We start from the raw sequence: 20837 nt of genomic DNA, 5'->3' as shown, positions 1-20837 counted from the left end.
GTTATTGGTGGGAATTTGCAGGGCTGAAAATATGACACCTCTCACTTGGTATCATTATGCTAATTGCAGTCAGCCTAAGTTAGCTTTTCAGTGAATAAATAGCACACACTTTCTCATACATATGAAGAGTTATATTAATAAGTAAACTCACCCCTGCTCATTTTAATATGCTTGAGGGTTCTTCCACTGTAGTGTGACTTGTTGACATACACCCAGTCACTGTTATTGGCTAATGTTAGCTAGAGTGTGCTGAGTGACTTTGCTGCCTTAATAGTTTTCTGTCTGTGTGCTGCTGTTGTTGTCAAAAATTAACATTTAAATGGTTTCATCACAAGAATAAAACTAGAAGCCCTTTTCCCTTTGGTCCCACTCCACTAGTTCTCCTTCAGGTTGCGCTATGGTTATGTCATTAAAGGTATACTGAGCGTGATTTTCCTAAAATACAATGTATAGAGTCATAAAAAAAAGTAGTTCCTCTTAATCATTACTTACGACTCGGGGTGGGAATCGCCAGAGGCCCCACGATATGATATTATTATGTTGCATAAGTTGCAATACGTTGCAATTTTAATTGTGTTGCAACATGCTAAGTATAGCGATAAAATATGTTTTGATATGATGTGATTTCTAACCTTTTTTCAAGTACAAATTATGTCCCCAAAAGAAACATTTATCAGCACCTATTTTATTTAATAAAATAAAGTTTTTAGTCTGTTCATTTTACTTCAGTCATTTTATTGCAGTAAAATAATGAACAGTTGATTATATTATTCTAGCAGGCTGCCACAAGTTTTATTGCCATTTGCAATGCTAATAATTTCTAGAATAAAAACATGGATACTTGGAGTCAGTGTAAGACAAAAATACCACAGTAGAATGCTGTATTGATTTTTCCCCCACTTCTACTTACAACCCATGACAACAGTGGTTCCCAACTGGTGGGTGGGTCACGTGTCCATTCTGAGTGGACTGCAAGTGACTCGCAAAACGTGTCAAGTTTGTAAAAAAAAAAAAAAGAAAAAGAAAAAAAAAAAGCACAGTTTATTTTGAAGTGCAATGAATTTCTGGCACCAAGCTTTTATTTTGAAGCGTCTTTTTCTGCTGTAGAGTGAGTGACTAACGGACCTCTGCTTAACAGAGACAGCAAATTAGCTCAACAACATGGCCAAACGCAAGTATGACGCTGAATATATTAAACTGTGTGGACCTTGAACTAATGCCTAAGGAGAAATTAGGACCCCATGGCTGCACCAGTTGGAAATCACTGGGCTGCAAGTATGTGATGTTGTACTTATCTGCAGAGACTCTGCCCTCTGCCTGTATTTTCTCATTGTCTTCTTATTTTGCTGTGGTCGAGACGATCATGGGTGCAGCATCTAGGTGAGAAAAAGGTAGCTACAAAAATTGTGGACAGAACACAAGTATAGTTAAAGTATAGTAAATGCCAAGTGGACAAAGGTTGTTCCAAAACGAGAGTGAATATGGCTTTCATTTTTCACTTCCGTTGGCGATGTTAACAAACAGTAACGGAGAATTCCTGCACAGTATGCTTTTAAAGTAAGACTACAGTATGTAACTTTTGCTCAACACTGGCCAGTGTGGCCACAAGTCACAATGATAGTATAACTGTAAATGCTAAAATATAGCATGATAGATGCACACATAGAGAGGAGTCATGGGGTCAGCAAACTTACTCAGTTATTGCAGTTTACAGCAATATCTATTTAAAGATTCCTTATGCTAGCTAACGTTAGCCACATGACATGAGCTGCTGGTCGTACCAGACTAAGTGAAGCTGTAGCAGCAAAACTTCTGCGTGTCATGAGCTGAGAAAGCTGTGTTTATTTCTTCTGAATTCAACTCTTGATTTGTAAGAGGAAGCAGGGCTGCATGATGTGTGATTATTTTGACAGATATCGTGGTTGCCATATGAGTTGCAATTTTTCGTGGGAATGGTTATTTTTGCATTTCACTCTCGCTAGAGGTCTGTACTAAACAGCACCACAATGCTTCATTTATAATAGTATGTTGTGACACGTTTACCTGTTTCCAAAAATTGTAGCTCCTGCCATTTGGATATTGTACTTGGCCATATTGCAATTTCGATAATATTTCAATTAATTGTGCTGTCCTCCCAAAGTCCCTCTGTAGAGGGTCTTGGGAAAATGAAGTGTTGCATTATTCTTCATTCACCACTTGTTGAAATGCTGTGTATCTGATTTGGAAAATGTGTTATTTCAGACAGATGTTTCAGTGTTTATTTTTGCCCTTATTTGAAAGTGACAGGAGAGACACAGACAGGAAATGAGAGGAGAGGGAGTGAGCTGCATGATACAGAACAAGTGGTACCCAGCTAGAACGGAATCATCTGCATCTAAACCAGTAGCTCACCAACAGAGTGCACCATGTTTTAGTCTTGTTCTGTCAGTCATGTTGTAGTGGATGTCATATTTTTTAATGGTTGCTCTTGTTCTGGAGTGAAACTCTTCATTGAATTCAAGCAGATGATTTTGTAACTGTTGTTGCTTTGTTTCTGAAATGTAGCAGAAATCCAGTGTAACACATGAAGCTATCACCTCACGCTAGTGTCCTCATAAAGCTGTCAAAAAAAGGAAACACATCCAGTCTGACCGGCCAATGATGTCTCTCACCATGACAGCCCCAGGGAGCGAGGAGACGGTCATATTTCGGCGTGAGCGTAGCACGTTTCGTCGGCAGGCTGTGCGGCGGCGACACAACGCAGGGAGTAACCCCACCCCACCCACCTCTCTCATTGGATCTCCTCTCAGGTACGCCGTGCATGGAGCAGGCAGTCGTTTTCTGTCGTTGTGTTGCCTGGTATGAGCATGTTGCCAGGTGGCGCTCTCTCTCCTGTCCCACATCAGCACCACCAGTTTGCATCTGCTGCAGTGCATGACATCGAGCAAGACGTCATCTATCACTGGATGGGTGTCTCCACTCTGCATGTGATGTCTTTCGTCCTCCTTCTCTCAAGACTTCGCTCTTTTCATCCTCCTATCATTCGATCTAATCTTTTAAACTCCACATTTTGAGCATGGATCAAAGAATGGAGCCCTTACAAAGTCAGAGGCTCAATGCCACAAGGCCTGACTAATCTACTTGGCTGACACACCGTCTCCCCTCAGAGCTGCGCATGATTCGTTCAATAATACAGACGTCCTGCTGTATCACATTGCTCTGCCCTTTTGAGCGACCTTTCTAAAGAGAAAGATGAAGATGACATTGATCATTTTAAAAAACAAAGGTTTAAGTCTGTCCCCACAGGAATAGTTTTGTTATTAATTGTGAGAGTAGCTGCTTCCCCTAGCTGCTCATTAATAGATTTTATAAGCCCAGCTTTTAACACTGTCTAAGCTATAACTCACTGGAAAAATATATTTACAGATTTCCCTTTTTTTTTTTTTTTTTTTTAAAGGAACACTTCATCTGCAAAATAACCAAAAAAAATCAGTTACTCACTCACCATGTGTTACCTTGAATTCATAAAGATAACTTTGTTCTCCTCGTCTCCACAATACAACGAACATGAACTGAAGTCATTCAGGACCACATTTAACAACTATATCAAAACATCCGTTTACAAGTGGTAAATGGACCTGCACTTGTATAGCACCTTTCTAGTCTTCTGATCACTCAAAATGCTTTTTACACTATGTCACACTCATTCACACACACATTCATACACTGGTGGCCAAGGCTACCATACATGATGCCACCTGCTACTCAGTAACTATTCACACACACTCACACACCGATAGAGCAGCCATCAGGAGCAGTTTGGGGTTAAGTATCTTGCCCAAGGATGCTTCAACTCCCACAGTATAATCCAAGTCTCGTACTGTTACTGCTGTGGCTCCGAGATAGAGTGAGTCGTCAGCGGGCAATTGGCGTTCTGATCCCTGGCTCCTCCTGTCCACATGTCGAAGTATCCTTGAGCAACATACTGAACCCCAAATTGCTCCCGTTGGCTGTTCCATCAGCGTGTGAGTGTGTCAAAAACTGAGTACCTTGTATGGTAGCCTCGGCCACCAGTGTATGAGAATGGGTGAATGTGACTCGTAGCGTGAAAAGTGCTTTGAGTGGTCGGATGACTAGAAAGGCACTATACAAGTGCAGGTCCATTTATCTAGTCATATGCTCAGTTTTGCCCAAACACATGCCTTTTCCCCTAAAACCTTACAATATAAGACACTTCCACTTACGAGTAGCGCGCCCTGAGTGTGCACGTGCATATGAGCTCTGCTGCAGAATTCAAACACACATGTGCATAGGCATGCTACTTGGCTATGACGTGTTTTAAATCGTAATGTGATTGTGTTTGGGAAGTACTGAGAGTAAGACTGGATATACAAGACTTTGATTATACTACATGAGCTGTGTTTTAGTGTGTAAACAGATGTTTTAATATAGCTTCCTGTTGTTAAACGCTGTCCCCTTTCACCTTAATTCATGAAGAATGCTTGCCTTTTTTGGCTTCTCTGTTCACAGTGGAGGCGAGGGAGCAATAAAAGCTAACATACAGTGAGTCATTGATACACAAATGGTCATTTTGTAGGCAAAGTATTGCTTTAACATACATTTTTGCTTTTTTTTCCTGTTTTGTAATGTTTTTGAGCTCCTAACCACATTCCTGATGCAATATTTTATTTGTTTATCATAGCAGCATAATGCTTCACTGCACCAATTTAGTGTAGTTTCATACTTGGGTGTGTCTCAAGTAGCCTCATCAGTCCCTTTTGTAACTTTATGTGGGATCTGACCTTGAAAACCTGAGTCCTCCATCTTTTAATCTGTGTTCTGACACGATCGACTACTGTCCTGCAGAATACTTTAAATGAACTGTCACGCCTTAGGTTGTTACCTGATTAGAAGTCATGGCTGGAAGGTCACAGGTTTGCATGGCAAATGTGTGTGTCTCCTTACCATCAAATTAGCAAAACATAAAACCCTTCTGAGATTTATCTAAAAAAAAAAAAAAAAAAACTATTACATTATGTCAGATGGCAGTTTAAGCACTGCTAAGTGACTGCTGAATGTTTATGATCCACTGGTGTCATGCTGTGGGTATACATCAGTTCCTGGGATCCGTATAACTCCTCCAGTTTTGTTGTACAACTGCCAGCAGCGACTCACCTCTAGCCAAGATTCTGTGTTTTCCTGCATCTATTTAGCAAGGTCACATTTCTAAATGCTGAGCCGAGAAAAACATTAAGCAAGGAAAACAAGTGTGCAGCCTGCCAGGGGTCAATAAACTTGCAAAATGCAAAATTGTTCCCTCTTCCACTGATCCCCCCCGCCCTCCCCTGTCCCTTCATTCTAAACACTTTTTTTGACTTTCTTAGTTGTGCAGTGGACATTTTAGTCTTTGTCAAATACTCCTCTCACTGTATGATTACTTTAAATATTGTTAAGCAATCATACAATTAACTCATGTATCAGTGGTGTAGTTGATTGTCTCCATCTAAAATCTTTTTCCTTGTGTATAGAGGACCCTGTTGTTGTTCTCTCTGTCTATATTCCCCTGTGTAAAGTGCTACATAACACCTCTTTCCTTAACCTTAAATGTTAGTGTGCCTCTGCAAGGAAAAACATGCATTAGCATTTGCACGCCTCGGGTACAAACACATGGGTGGATTTTTTTAAATCAAAAGGATGGAGAGCTAAGTCGCTTCTGCAATGCTTGGACTTTGCTTTACAGCTTTAAGAGAAGGCCGCCTAAATGTTTAATGTGCAGGCTTCACACACAGTGTCACAAATCTTATCCGCAGCTGATGTCATCATGGAGGTCCATTTGCAGTGGAACATGTTAGTCTCTCATCTGTACAAGGCTCTTCTGCAAACCACTAATGTGAACACTAGTTTTACATGTAATCTGGTGGTGATAGAAAACAAATGACATGATACAAATCAGGTGTAAAAATGACCTGATTATTCTTTTTGGTCAGAAATGAGTCATAATGTCGTTAAAATTTTTTGGATCTGATTTGAGGACCTCCACTATGACATCCAGCATGTGCATCACACCACCTGAAATCCCTCTGTTGTGAAGTTATACCTGTGTCACTCCTCTCTCCACCTTTGATGTTGTATATCAGCAGCTCCCCTCTGGCTTCCATCACTTCTCATCTCCTCCCCTTCTCCCTTCTCCCCCAACAGTCTTCAGGAGGCTCTCAGCCAGGCCTCCCAGCCTTCTACTTCCCAGGTGAAAAGTCAGCCATCCAGAACCCCGTCCCAGGTGACCGTGCTGAGCGCAAGCGCCTCCCTGCTGGCCAGGAACGGAAGCACACACCTGGAGGGTTCTCAGGACAAGGCCTCAACTGTTGGCGCTACCAGCTTGCAGGATGACTTCGGTAGGGAGCTCACGGAGAGAGCCGAGATGTTAAGATGGAGTTTCTCATGACGGAGAGTTGGATTGGTAGTTTGTGGGGTGCTGGATCCATGTGGCAGATTTTGAATTGGCTGTGTTGTTCTGGTTCTGTATGCTTTGGTTTGAAAGTTGTTGCTTTGATGTTTTGGAAAAGCTCAAAGAGAGTTGGTCACAGATATGACCGTTGAAGTCAGTCCTAGCAGAGCACTATTATCCACGGTCGATGGACTGGCGCAATCAGTCAAAGCCGAGCGCAATTACCCATGCTCCACTTATCACTGTCTGTGATATTGTCTGAAGCCAATACTTGACCTCACTTTGATGGTACCCTTTGGTCACAGCTTCCCGACCCCTCACTGCTGAGTGTTACAGATTGCTGTTGATGCTCATACATAAACACGTCTCACTGATATCCTTATCATATTAATGACTGTAAAGAGAGAGGTTTAGTAGGAGCTGATTTACGTCCTTCCTCTGAACCAGTGATAAATGGATTACTGCTCCTACTCATAATTTGACCCAGAGCAGATGGCTATTAGAGAAATTTGGTAGTCTGAATGTCTGTGTCTGTGCTTTTAATCTCAGAGCGTTATAATTCTTGTCTGTCTGCATCTGCATGATTTCACTGCTTTGACTAAGGCTGTGTCCAAAACTCCATACCAACATGCTTTTTAGTAAGCTAACAGTATGTGAGTTTTTTGGTCCAAAACCTTAGCAGATACAGATATGATTGTATACTGTTACCAGTGAAATGTTACATATGACAACACTGGGCACCATGCCAGCATATATATCCCATAATGCAATGCAGTAGTGACGACAACCTTAATAACAACGGCTGGACCAGTTGGGAACTACTTGTTTAGACCCTCTGATAGATACATGGATAGATGGATAGCTAGAGAGATAGATAACTTTATTGTCCACCTCAGTGGCTCCAGGGATGTTGGTCCATGACTCCACCACTTTGACCCCAACTGAAATATCTTGAGTAGTATTTGGATGGATTGCCACAAGATTTGGTATGCACATAAACATTAAATCTGCAAAACATTAGCTTGTTAGCATGCTGTTGTTAGCATTTAGCTAATGTAGCCATTATCTAGCAAAGAAAATGGCTGTGACATCAAGTTACACATAGAGGTCGCCCACGGTTCACATTTTCTAACAGCCAAAGTAACATTACACCTACAGATGGGATGAAAATGCAAGAACTAGAGAGGTACGTTATGCTCACACATGCTGGTCGAGCCGAGGTTATCACGGGTTACCATGGTTATGTGTCTCCAACCAGCAACGAGGCTCTCAGGAAGTGATGTCGTAATTACAACTCAGTGTGTCTGAAAAGATGTGTTCTACTGTTTATAGGGATGTAAATCACCAGTATCATCACAATATGACATTATATATTGATTCTTTGGACGGCGATACAACATTTGCTGATATTATAAAATCTGCCATGATATGATTTCGATTCGATGCGATTCAGAGGCCTGTGATTGATATAAGAAGATATTATCTGCCCATGTAACACAGTCAGTTACAGAAGAAGCTATCACCCTCTTCTTTTTTACTTTTGTCCATAAAAGTTAAAATATCCTACATAGATAATGTGAATAATTGTGACTGCTTAATTGCGGTAAAGTTGACGTTAAACTGACTTCACAAACATAAATTAAACAGCACATTGGACAAGTTAGCCTTCAGTGCTTTCTGGAAGAAATCTTCTTATTCTAACTCAAACCATCGTCTTTTTCATTAAACTTAAGGGCTATCTGATTAAAGCCCTGAAGGCAAACTTCTCCAAACAGCCATAAAACATGGACTAACAACAAGATCGTTAAACAAAGTACAAAATTCAGCTAAGTAGTAACTGTCAAGGTTCATGGAGTAAACAGTTAAGCATGTCAACATTGCATGAATCAGCCTAGAGGCTAGCGGACATTTTTCCTCTACTCATACCTTAATAAATTACATGTATAATTTATACTTTTTCTTACTCACTGTTGGTTTTAGTCACTGCATCTCCCGACAGAACAGCTCAGTTCAATTTCAGCCTGTGTGCACGTTTTTTCTGCCGAACATTAATGAAACAAAGCAGCTCATGTTGCTGTAAGATATTAGCAGTGAGATGGCGGCCAGGCAGCTAATGTTACATTGTGTTTTATCACATAACTGCATTGTTTACATACAGCACATGCTTTGTCTGTTGACCCATACTTTCTCCTAAGTCTAAAATATTGCCACTTCGCTGATTTATTCCCGAATGAATGACGTTATCCTCATCGTCTTTCTCTCGGCTGCTTACCATCTGCCTGCTGCTGTTTGACTGTGACACAGAATTTCAAAATAAAAGCGTAATCTTAAGCTTATGATAGGGATCGATGTTTTCACGTTGTATCAGTGATATTGGATGGTTGATAATTGAATCGAAATATCGATCTAGATCGATTGATCTTTACATTGTTACAGCCCTAACTGTTTACATACGCAAAAGTCTGTTGAACAATGGTACATGTATTGGGTATGGAGATCCTAGTATGTAATTTGAGATAAAGCATTTATCTGAGTTTATATGCAGCCCTGATGTCAGACTAAACACTTGTACAGAGTTGCATTAAGCATGTTAAGAAAATCTTTTCCTCTGAAGTTCTCTACTGATTTCTCCAGAAAATATGCATAGGACAAATTCATCTCAGGTCATGTCCTTATCAGCCTAATACCTTAAATTGAAAGGAAAAGCATCTTGAAGTTTGTTTCAAAGCTCTGAGGGATAGCTTAAAGTTCATTCCCAGTTCCATGATCATCCTCAGTAATGAAAACAAGAATATGCTTTATTTTTCTCCTTGGCAAACAGGAGGAAAGGAGTGTTGTGAGACATAGAAACCCCCTATGGATACATTTTGGTATTACTTGTAGGTCATATTTGCTGATTCACACTTCTGGGGCATACTTACTGTGCATCATGTTTTCTCTTGGGTTATTTATGCATCTAACAACTCCAGCCTCCCCACCTCATTCCAGCTTCTTTTTCACAATTTTTCCAGCGTTTTAACAACCAAACTGTTAAACACACGAACAACAGAAAGAGTTTGGATTGCAGTTGCAACCTGAGCAGGAGCAGTGTTACCATGGCAACTTTGTTCATATTCCTCCCGGACTGTTTGGAATAATACAGGAATCTATTTAAGATGGTTCTTGTAATACCCGTGAGAACATTAGTTTGGAAACGAACAAGATAACACTGTAAAAGAAGTTCTGTTCAACCAGGCAAAGGTTGTGTTGTCTGTGTGTAGGATTTGTGGACATACTTAAAATAACCCTTTCTGTCAAGATTTTTACTGTAGTTGTCGAGCTTCATGGCTTCTACTTTTATATCCTGCTTTCCTGACAGGATAAATTACAATAAAGCTCTTGTAGAGCAACAGATGTACAGTGGGAACAACCTGACTGCTGCTGAAGGAAATGACAGACTTGCTCACAGCCTCTCTGGGAGGAGACATTCACTCAATGATCCCATTAGCACAGATGAACACAGTAATATCATCAAAGCCGTCTAATTTCCTGCATGTAAACATGTAGTTTAATGACATTATTCCCACAGACGACGTCACTCTTTGCTTCTGATTTCCGTGGACTGACTCTGCTTCTCTCTCTCTCTCTCTGTTGTTGTTGTTTTCCAGGAAAGCTCACACCCTCCTTGTATGAGGTTGGTGGGTGTGACGTGTCCCTGGTCAATTTTGAACCTGCAACCAGACGAGCCTCCAATAACATATGGTTAGTGTAAAACTGATGAATCCTCTCATTGGTTTAGTTGGATTTCAGAAGATGACTTTGTTTTCGCCCACAGTTGAGCAGCAAAATTGAGTCTAGCTTCTATATTGTTTTGACTGAATACAGATAATTTAATCAGTGATACTTGTATTTTAGTGTTGAGATTGTGTCCAATTGCTAGATAGCAAAGCAGCTCTACATTGTTGTTGCAAAAGCATGTTAGCCTGCCAGGTAATGCATTTACTCTGCTTTCAAATGGTACTTGTGAGCTTGTGTTTACAACAAGAAGTCACATACATGATTTACTCAGAGTTTAAACCGCTAAATTGTGAAAACAATGCTGCTAGGCAGTGACAACATTGATGGTGCTGTCGTGGTCTGGAAGCTATGGAGGCTAATAATTAAGCAAGCTAGCGAGCAGGTAACATAATGCCGGAATGGCAGAGGTGTGATAACAGAGGAAAAAGATGAGGCCATTTGGGAATATCAACATTTTCTAGACATATAAAATTACAAAGAAAAATATTAACAACTAAAATTACAATATATTTACTTACTATCCAATGAAAAATGAACTTTAATGTCTTCCACTATTTCTGAAATTGCTAGTTAGCCTGACATTTGTTTAAATTCAGTGAACATTTAAGCTTGACTCAGTTTGAACAACAACAACTCAGGCGTTTTTCACCAGGCACAATTTGCTGACATTTTATAGATGATAAGATGATTTACAGAATAGAAGAGAAAGCCTTTATTGTCATCGTACAAGTACAATGAAATTAGGAGTGCTACTCCTGGTCAGTGCAATAATGCACGCAGTAAGACAAATTAAGACAGACGACAAACACTTATTAAGTAAATGTGAAACTAAAATATTATAAAAGGATGGGTTTTACACTATAAAAACGTGTATTGCTCTTAAAATATAGTATATTGCATTTAAAAGTTGAGAGTTAAAAGGTAAAGTGCTTAGTGGCTAACCTAGAAAATAATAAATAGAGAATAAGCAGTAATGATGTCAATATTCAGTTACAGCCTTAAATGTCTCACATCATTGCTATGCAGATGATACTCAGTTGTATTAGTACAACTAGTTCATACAAGCTGCAGATTTGGAGACCACAGTACATGCTGAAAGGATACTTCAATCCCAAAATGACAATTTATATATCAATTACCCCACATGCCTCAACGGTGAACGAAGAATCCAAAATGGAGAAAAGTCTTGATGAATTTAAGTTATAGGGCTCCACATTTAACAACAGCAAAGTTATGTCAAAACATCAGTTTACAAACTCTCACACAACTCATGCAGTATCATCAAAGTCTCATTTATCCAGTTGCATGCTTAGTCCTTCCCAAATACGCGCATATTCTCTAAAACATTTACACATACGAGTAGCGATCCTCTGCAAGAATATGCAAGAATGTACACACAGGCTTTCCTAAGCACGTTACCCATCCCTGCATGAGACTGTTATCAGCGTAACACAGGGTGAGTAATTGATACACAAATGGTCATCTCAGGGGGTGAAGTATCCCTTTAAATGATGCTTGGTCAACATATTTTAAAATGTGCTCTACAAATAAACTGACTAAACTTTACTTGAGTTGATCTAAATGCGCACCAAATATCTTTTTCCGCTGTCATCATATTTTGTCTGGTAATCCACCTGATCTTTTTCTGGAGTCTGGTGTTTCATATTTTGCCATTCTGTTTTTGTGCAGTCTCTTTACACTGACTCCAGTGGTGTGTACAATACAAAAGCAAAGCAAATAGCCTATTGGCTATTTAGTTTGAGGTCACCAGGAAATGATTCACGATTTAATACAGTAAGTGCAGCAGATGCTTTTCTCTCATCAGTGTGCTCATTTTGTCTAATGCCCTGCAGGGACACCGACTCCCACCTCTCCAGTTCTACCTCAGTTCGCTTCTACCCTCATGACCTGGTGAGTACCCAACCAGTGAGCTGTAGTGTGTGTGTGTGTGTGTGTGTGTGTGTGTGTGTCTGAGACAAAGAGGAAGACAAGTAGAGCTAGACTTGGAGAGTCAGACAAACTGAAACACTGGACATGCGGACAAAAGCAAACTGTTTTTTCTGTCTGTTTAGCATATCTCTGCATATTATTTTGGGCATCCATGACTGTCAGTTTGAACAGTTGCTCTTGCTGTGTTGGCTGCTGCTCCCCTCTTCCGTCTCTTGCCCTTTCTTGTTACCTCAGACCAAAGACAAATCACATTACACCAATTTTAAAATCACTACTCTGGCTACCAGTTGGCTCCTGAACCGATTTTGAAAACTGTTTATTGGATTTTAAAACCTTTTATAGCCTGGCACCTACGTACTTATCTGGTGCGCCTTTTCTATATGAGCAGTAAAAAGGTGTCTCTGATCATCTGTTGCTGGTTTTTTAACCATTTGTGCAACATGAATCCAGATGGCTGGGAGTGGGTGGGGTGGTGGTGGGACAGTCTTTATGCTATGTAACAGCCAAAATCAAACACTCTGAGTAGTATTAAGAGAAAACACTCTGAGTCTGACTCTTCTTATTTCTATTTCTTATTTAAAATCACATGTGTAAAATTACAGTGAGTGATATTATTGGCCAAACTGCAGTATGAGTAGGTGTGACTGACCATGGGACAGATCTCCCTCCCTCAGATCCGTCTGAACCGTCTGCTGACGATGGACCCAGAGCTGCTGGAGCAGCAGGACGGAGATCTGAGCCCGGAGCTCCAGGATGCACCGCTGGGACAAGAGGACCCCGCAGCCGCTGCTGCCGCCGGCAAAGCCAGGCAGTACTACCGCTTGTGGCTTCTGCCCTTCCTGTGGGTCGGCCTGCACTTTGACCGGCTTACCCTGCTGGCGCTATTTGACAGGTAATAAAAGCCCAGTAATTTTATTACAAAGCATAAGGCAGCTTTATGTTTTGATGCCCCTGAATGACACAGGACGAGTTTGTCAAACTTTGTTGCCTATGAACTATGTGTTGAAGATTTATTATACCAGAAAAGTGTCAGAATGTGCGAAGACTTATCCCATCTGCTGAGGAGTACCACAAGGTTCCATCCTGGGCCCTATTTTTTTTTACATATATTGTGCAGCCATGGAGCTTTTTCAGAATCCCTTAACTGCTGGGCTACGTGCAGCGACACATAACATGTGATATGCAGCTGTGCTTTCCACTGAATCCATGTTGTTGACTGGGCTACAGCATGCCAGGCCAGCCCTATTAACACGAAAGTCTTTGAGTCAGTGGTGAAGTTAGACCTTTGGTCGGAGTGAGTGATGACGTCAGTATTGGTATTACCCCATTTGCCACTGCTGTTTGGAAGTGAATAGGCACAAACAGTCCTGCAGTAAGTCCTCAAGTGGGTGTTTGTTCACAGCACTTCTGTTTATTAACTGCTGTTATAGTTGTCTATTACGTCCTCATTGGGTGTATATAGCCGCTCTGGTTATGACTACCGTTCATTCATTACTATATTCATTATTATCTATCACATGCTGCAATAGTGACCAATGGCTGTGCAGCCTCTACCAGTTGCATGGTGACTTAAATCACAGATAGGAGCTGAAGATGGCAGGGTTGTGTTCAATGATCAGAGGGTACAGCTTCAGAGAAAGCAGGTCCCTTCCGCTGCGGTAATCTAGATCGAGTTAATCTTTGTGTACTGTTCTTCATTTTAAGATGTGTTTATATTCATTTTTTAGCTGGACTACAACAGCAGGGTCTGTGCTATCTGCGCAAAAGTCTGTGACTGAGTGCATGCCACTACTTCCTGTTTCAAATAAAAAGCCCTTTAGCATTTCAAACTAGGTCCAGTCATATACTAGGTTTTGACCTAGTCTTGTTTTTACTCAGTTACCCTGAGGATGGATACCTCAGAGGACTCTACAGCTGAACGAGAACAAGACTCCACATTTCTTTAAATGTTCTTTTCTTTAAACGTTAACCACACATGTCATTAGGTCTATTACAAAATTCAAATCATTCCATTTGTTAAGTGATCTAGAGACCATGCTTTTATCTCCCCTTGATTACTGTAATTGTCTTTATGTGGGAGTCAGTCAGTCAGTCAGCCAGCCTTGTCTCGCCTGCAGCTCATTCACAATGCAGCTGTAAGGCTCCCCGCTGGCGCCAAGAACAAAGACCATATCCACCAGTGGAACAATGGTTTTAAGATTGTTTTTAAAGCACTGCATGGTTTGAAGCTGGTTTATATCTTAGACCTTTTCAGCCTCTGTTTTATCTGTCAGCCCCTCCACCTTACAAACCAGTCACTCCATGCTCCCAGTTCAAATCAAAGGGTGATTTTTTTTGTTGTCGACCCCACTCTGGAACAGCTTGTCTTCCTTCATTAGATCTTACCTTTCAACGGACATTTATAAATACTGTTTTAAGACTGGTGTTTTAGAACTACTTTTGAGTCTTTACCAATGTTATATATATCACACCCCTTGTATATTTTTTCCTCACCTCTTTTGATGTCTTTTAAACCTGGTTTGGCTATTTCACACTGATTTTTCTCCTCTATGTTACAGGAACCGTGAGGTTTTAGAGAACGTGCTGGCTGTAATGCTGGCCGTCCTGGTGGCCTTCCTGGGTTCAGTGCTGCTCGTCCACGGCTTCTTCACTGACATCTGGGTCTTTCAGTTCTGCCTCGTCATTGCAAGTTGCCAGTATTCCTTACTGAAGGTGAATATTTGAGTGAACAGCACAACATTGTCAGACTTGACCTGAAAAAATGAAACTGGGAAACGTTACAAAGAAGCCGTTGATGCTCAAAGATGATTTAATGCTTTGCTTACTCTGAGCTATTTGAGTTATGTTGAGAGATTTGGAGAATTCACCGGTGTCTTTTTGTACTTACAGAGTGTTCAACCAGACTCCTCTTCCCCTCGACATGTAAGTAGTTATAATTCTCTGACACTTGTAGGGCCATTAAAGTATCCACATTTTGGACTTAAAGTTGATGGTTGTGCTCTGAGTGATAAAAAGGTCAGGAGTGCAAAGTGTAGAAAAATAAGTGGCACTTAAACAACAGGAAATGAAATGACCTTTACACTTAAACGTTAGACTGCGGGCAGACAAATAGAGAATTAATTTCCTTTCATCTTGAATATGGCATGTAGTTATTATTCAGTATTATTTTTCTGTGTCTGTTTTGGTTCTTGAAAATGATGTTGTTTTTCCCCCTGCGAGTCTGTGTGTTCCTCCCTCCCTTGCGTCAGTAGCCTGCTCTGAAACGGCGTCTTTTATTAATGCAGCTCCTACTCAGCTGCAGGCACAAGCTTTAAATAGCTGGCCAGAGTTTAGACCACAGCTCGCTCTCTCACTCTTTGTATCTCCCCCCTTTTCCCTCCCTCTCTCTCCTCCTCTTCCCCCTTCATGTCGTCCTCTTTCCCTTCACCTCATCTCACCTCGCGGACTTCTTTCCTCCGCGACGTCATTGACACATTTTGAGCGAACCTGGGCTGTTTGATCTGATGTTGGTGCATAAACTCCCGTCAGTGGAAAAGCAGGACAGCTCATAGCCTCTTGGGTTGAGACCTGCACACTGCAGACGTGCATTCTTCCCTCTCTTGTGAAACCTTACACTTGATGCTATTTCTGCTTATACCTGTGTCACTGTCCCCGGGGCTCATATGACACTGATACCACTGACAGAATTCTTTCCTCTGAGAATGATTATTTTATCAAGTTTTGCAGTGAGAGTTCTTTGTCTCATGCTTTTATTCACAGTGTGTCACGAGGATACAGTGAAGGGCATGGTGGGAATTGGCTTCCTAATTGTGGCAGTATCATGCTCCAAAAATAAGAAGAGAGCCTCTTGTTAAAAGTGAAATCTACTTGAGGAAATGTTATTTGCAGTTTGGTATTTCCCCCTGTTCTCTTATTTAAAATGTACAAGGCTGCATGCTCTGAATACTGAGCTGTACTGGACCATAATGGGAAAGACCAGCTCCTGTAATGAACTCTTTGTACCACCATACCCTTGTCCCTGCAGGGCCATAATCGTATCATAGCGTACAGCCGGCCTGTCTACTTCTGCCTGTGCTGTGGCCTCATTTGGCTGCTCCACTACGGCAGTTTGAGGACCACTTCATCCCGCTTCACCCTGTACGGAGTCGCACTCACCAGCTCCCTGGTCCTCACCTCTGCCAGGGACCTTGTCATTGGTGAGTACACACTCATGTGGCACTTATGTACAGTGATAATATTGATAACAACGTCCTTCATTAGTCTGGCATTTTTCAAAATAAAGTGCTGAACAGAAAAAAACATCCCAACACACTAAAATAACAAAAATGCTGAGGAGAAAGAAGTTACAGGAAACAGAAGGATCACTTAATGCAGAAATGCAGCTTTATAAAAATGAGTCAGAATCACTGGCAGAGTTTTAGGGTTGGGTGCACATGGGTAAAAAAGCTAGGGTTCCTACAGACATGGAAAACCTGTAAAAGTCATCTCTTTTTTCAGTCCTGGAAAAGTCATAGAATTTTGTTTTGTGCAAAGAAATTGTGACATTGTGCCTGTGCATAACCTTCAAAGTAAAATTTATTGTCTATAGCAGTTGACATAACGTTGCTCTGACATGAGTTGATGTGTCACGATTGTTTATCATCGTGTATTTCTTAATTTTCTCCTTGCAATCCATCTCTTCCTCCGTGTTATGTTTGAATAGAGTTTAAATCTGATGTGGCAAGTGGGGCAAGAAAAATAATGTGACAGTGTGATTTAACATGCAGGGTCATGAACCCCAAAGTTTCCATATCTGTGCCCCACTACTGCTTTTAAACTGTGCACAGTTTTGAGATTTAGCAATTGACACTGGCAGCCTACAGTGTGTTATAGTCACTCGGAGCACCACTGCTCACTTTGGTTTAGTTTTAACTGCTCTGAATGCAGAGCGTGACAGTTCAAAGGTACGGATCATCCTTTTTTGTAACAAATTAATCAACGGCCCGACTAAGCTGTCGGCTCCCCCACTTTGGGAGTTTTACTGGTCCAAGTCCACAGTCTCAGAACAAAAATACTTTGCACATCTATTTCCAAACAGGTGTGTAGGAGAGGGACGGCCGAACATATCTCGTAGAGGAACTCCCGCACTCTAACTAACTTGTAAATGTGTGCTAGACAGGGTTCCCACAGGTCTCCTTATCAAAACGTTGCAGCATTAAAGTCATTACTTTTGCAAGTTAGACAGTGCAGGAGTTTTTCTACATGCTGTGTCCACTGACTATAATAATATAGTTAACATTTGAAGTAAAGTAGCTTACACTGTACACTTCTGTTCATGTTATATGTTGTGATTGGTCATGGAAATCTTATTATTGGTCCTTGAAAAGTCATGGAAAAGTTTTAAAATTCTGCCCATGAACATTTGTTGGAATCCTGGCAAGAGCTCGACCATAAAGTGCCTCAAAAGAAAAGAGTAACATCTTATAATCAGTTCTGAAATCAACAGACAGCCACTGCCATATGGCTAAAATCCAAAGTCAAAGTCAAAGTCATAGATAGTCGTAGATTTAAGATCTTTCTCATTGGTTCCTGTGAAGAGTCTGACTGCAGCTGTCTGTATGAATGCTGCCTTCTCACACTGGGAATGACATGAAAAAGCAAAACACAAATACAAAGTATATGTTGTATAGTATAGTAAGTATATGTTTTTTTGTTTTTGTTTTTGTTTTTTTGTTCAAACCTTTCACACCAATGCCGACAGAAATATTCACATTCCATGCATTCTACCAAAAATTAAACTTCATCAATTCATCGTTGTTTTGCAGCTGGGGGCGGGCTTGTTATTTCAAGTGTGCAATACTGTGTAGAAAATTAACAATGTGGTGGGTGTCATCATTCATGATCAGACTGAACAGAGTCCAAATGTGTTTGTCATATGTATGTTTGTGATACCTAGCGTTTAGGCTTAATGGTCAGTTCATACTGGTCAGCTTTTTTTTTTACCAGGGCTCAGGTTCTTTGTGAATAGCTCAAAGAAAAACAGTAAGCTCACATGCTTCCAGTGCTAGTAATATCAATAACAGCCTAATTATAATAATAATAATAATTATTATTGATGTAAATTATCACTTGTCCTTTATGGTCGGGGTTTAAAGTATGCCTTTCACAATGAATACATGTCATTTCTGACAGTTACAATGTTCACAGCATGATGTCAGATAATGCACTTGGAAATGAGTGGTTATACGTTACCTTGACAGCAAAGTATGTTTTGCCCTCTTTTTCTTTTCTTTTTTTTTGAACATAGTTTTTAATTCAATTCCAGCCACTTAAACAATAATTTTCAGAATTTCCATGCTGTTTTTCTTCTGGTTTTTTTGTTTGTTTGTTTGTTTGTTTGTTTGTTTTTTACAGTTGTGCCTACGTGACTCACAGGCAAACAGCAATTAATTAAAATAAACCAAACACATCCCAGCTATAAGTATTGATTTTGAAATAAAGCAAAAGATATAAATTAGGAAAAAGGAATGTTGGACAAAAAAAGTAAAAGAAAAAAGGTAAAGGTTAGGAAGGGGAGTTGCGTGTGTGTATACAGTGGTGTGAGTGTGTGTATATGCATTAAGAGTTGAGTCAAGTAGGGGAGGTAAATATACATATTCGCTGCAAAATATGTAGGTGGATTTCGATTACTTCAGTATGTTAGCATGGCGACAGCAGGGCCCCATCTTTTGATAAATATTTCTTTTTGGAGTCTCAAGGAGTACGTTATCTGTTCCATGTGGTAAATTTCCCAGGTCAGGTTTTAACCACTTACTTGTGATGCATTTAAGTGCTGCTGTTGTCAATATTTGTAGTTTACCCCTCTTTTAATGGCTGCTCACCATCACAAGCAAGTTCAGCTGCTGCACTGCCCCAGATGTTGTCCTTACACTCCTTATCTATAACTTATTTTAGTTGTCAAAGAGGACACTGTTTTGCAGTATCCATATTGTTTTGTGACAGAGTGAAGAGAATTATGATACTGAGAGCAAAAGTCATTATTTTATTTGTTGGCTTGTTTTTATCAGCGCCGGAAATTTGCAGAAATGACAACAGCTGCGAAAAACAAGAGTTTTCTGATTTAGTGTGGATACGCTCAAAGAGATAGATCGGCTCAAATTATCGAATTGACGTGCGATTTATTTGCACAAAATATTCACGTTTAGTGTAAGACATGAGAAGGCAAATGAGCAGAGAGTTACAATGATCAATTCTTAAAAAGAAAGAAAGCATCAATGACTTTGTTGAAGCCAGAGAATTATAAAGTCGCTGTAGTACTTTATTAACACGATCATCAAGATTACAGTCAAAGGTAACTCCTGGCTCTAGGTTTAATAGAGGGTCATCAATTTATCATCATTTAAACATTGTAGTTTGGCTGGAGATTTGTTGTGCCATGGGGCTATTAGTAAAAGGAAATTGCTCCGAGATTAATCCGCTGTTGCTCGTTAATTGTTTCCCCAACACAAGAGACAAATTCAGCTGCATCATGATGAGAAGTGCATCTGTCAAAATGGTGGGAAAGTGCAATATGTGCATGAGCCACAATCTCTCCCCTACAAGCGATGTTTATTTGTTTAGAGGGTATTAGAGCCACCTGTCATCAGACAACAATCAGCATTAATTGCTGCAGTTGCCCTGGAGACGTGCAGCTGTGCACCAGTATGAACCAGTAATATCTGTAGCTCAGAAGATGCAGAGTAACAACAAACCTGATTTCAAAGAAAACTACAATGTTAAGATAATGATCGGTGTGTAATTTTGTCCCCTTTGTGTTTCCCCGCAGTCTTCACTCTCTGTTTTCCCATCATCTTTTTCGTGGGGCTGCTGCCACAAGTCAACACGTTCGTCATGTATATCTTTGAGCAGCTGGACATCCATGTGTTCGGGGGCAACGGTGAGTGACTCGTAGATGCACCACTTCTCCACAGGGGTGACTTTGACCTCCACAGAAGGAGACAACAGACGCTCACACGCTCTTGCCTTATATATTATGATATGGCAGGCTTCACAAGAGGCCAGAGTGCTGATTTGCATTCTGCCTGGCCTGGTGCCTGTCGGGTTGACTGTTCTCATTGCTGACATCCTTTCTCCGTGCTCTCTGCAGCCTCCACAAGCCTTCTGTCAGCGCTGTACAGCATCCTGCGCAGCATCGTCACCGTCGCTCTGCTTTATGGCTTCTGCTACGGAGCTCTGAAGGTGAGAGCAAAGCCAGCTTAGCATCTAAATCTAGTCTGGGTGCAATGTAGTCAGCTAGATGTCGTCTAACTGTAATCAGAAAGGAATCACGGCGGAAATCCAGTCTAAATGTACTTTTAAATCATGTCCTCTCAAGCTAGTGAAAAGTACTGCATTTTAACCACAGCTTTAGTTTGAAATAACAAGACCTCAACATTACAGCAGCATTAGAAACAAAGGTGTTTGAAGACAGTGACACACAGCAAAACTGCCTCAGTATTGCTGCTTTGTTGATGTAGGAGAAACCTGTTGCCAAGGAATATTCTTGGCAGACAATAACATCTTTTTTTCAATTAACTAACTTTGTTTGCTGTTTTGGATCGTTACCAACTGTTTATTACCAAACATATTGCTCAGCTATTTATCATCTTAAACCTGCCAACAAGTAATATCTGATTTAATTAAAATTTCTGCACTGTTGATGTAAACA

The 20837-nt window shown here is 40.6% G+C and overlaps 1 protein-coding gene across 2 annotated transcripts in view; it reads left to right on the top strand.

Annotated features, from left to right (window-relative positions):
* The window catches only part of pcnx1 (pecanex 1), a 57219-nt gene that overhangs the window by 17648 nt on the left and 18734 nt on the right, over nucleotides 1-20837 (top strand). The window contains exons 7-16 of one of the 2 annotated variants that reach the window (XM_049595806.1): nucleotides 2660-2789; nucleotides 6178-6371; nucleotides 10072-10165; nucleotides 12055-12112; nucleotides 12826-13043; nucleotides 14710-14863; nucleotides 15041-15073; nucleotides 16176-16347; nucleotides 19956-20066; nucleotides 20277-20368. In XM_049595806.1, coding sequence (XP_049451763.1) covers nucleotides 2660-2789; nucleotides 6178-6371; nucleotides 10072-10165; nucleotides 12055-12112; nucleotides 12826-13043; nucleotides 14710-14863; nucleotides 15041-15073; nucleotides 16176-16347; nucleotides 19956-20066; nucleotides 20277-20368 — 1256 coding nt within the window. Of the gene's footprint in view, nucleotides 1-2659; nucleotides 2790-6177; nucleotides 6372-10071; nucleotides 10166-12054; nucleotides 12113-12810; nucleotides 13044-14709; nucleotides 14864-15040; nucleotides 15074-16175; nucleotides 16348-19955; nucleotides 20067-20276; nucleotides 20369-20837 lie in introns of both variants that reach the window. The other variant, XM_049595805.1, reaches the window with a different exon arrangement.

The sequence above is a fragment of the Epinephelus fuscoguttatus genome, linkage group LG14 (genome assembly GCF_011397635.1).
Source record: "Epinephelus fuscoguttatus linkage group LG14, E.fuscoguttatus.final_Chr_v1".
Classification (NCBI taxonomy): domain Eukaryota; kingdom Metazoa; phylum Chordata; class Actinopteri; order Perciformes; family Serranidae; genus Epinephelus; species Epinephelus fuscoguttatus.
This window is presented reverse-complemented; position numbering and strand designations above follow the sequence as displayed.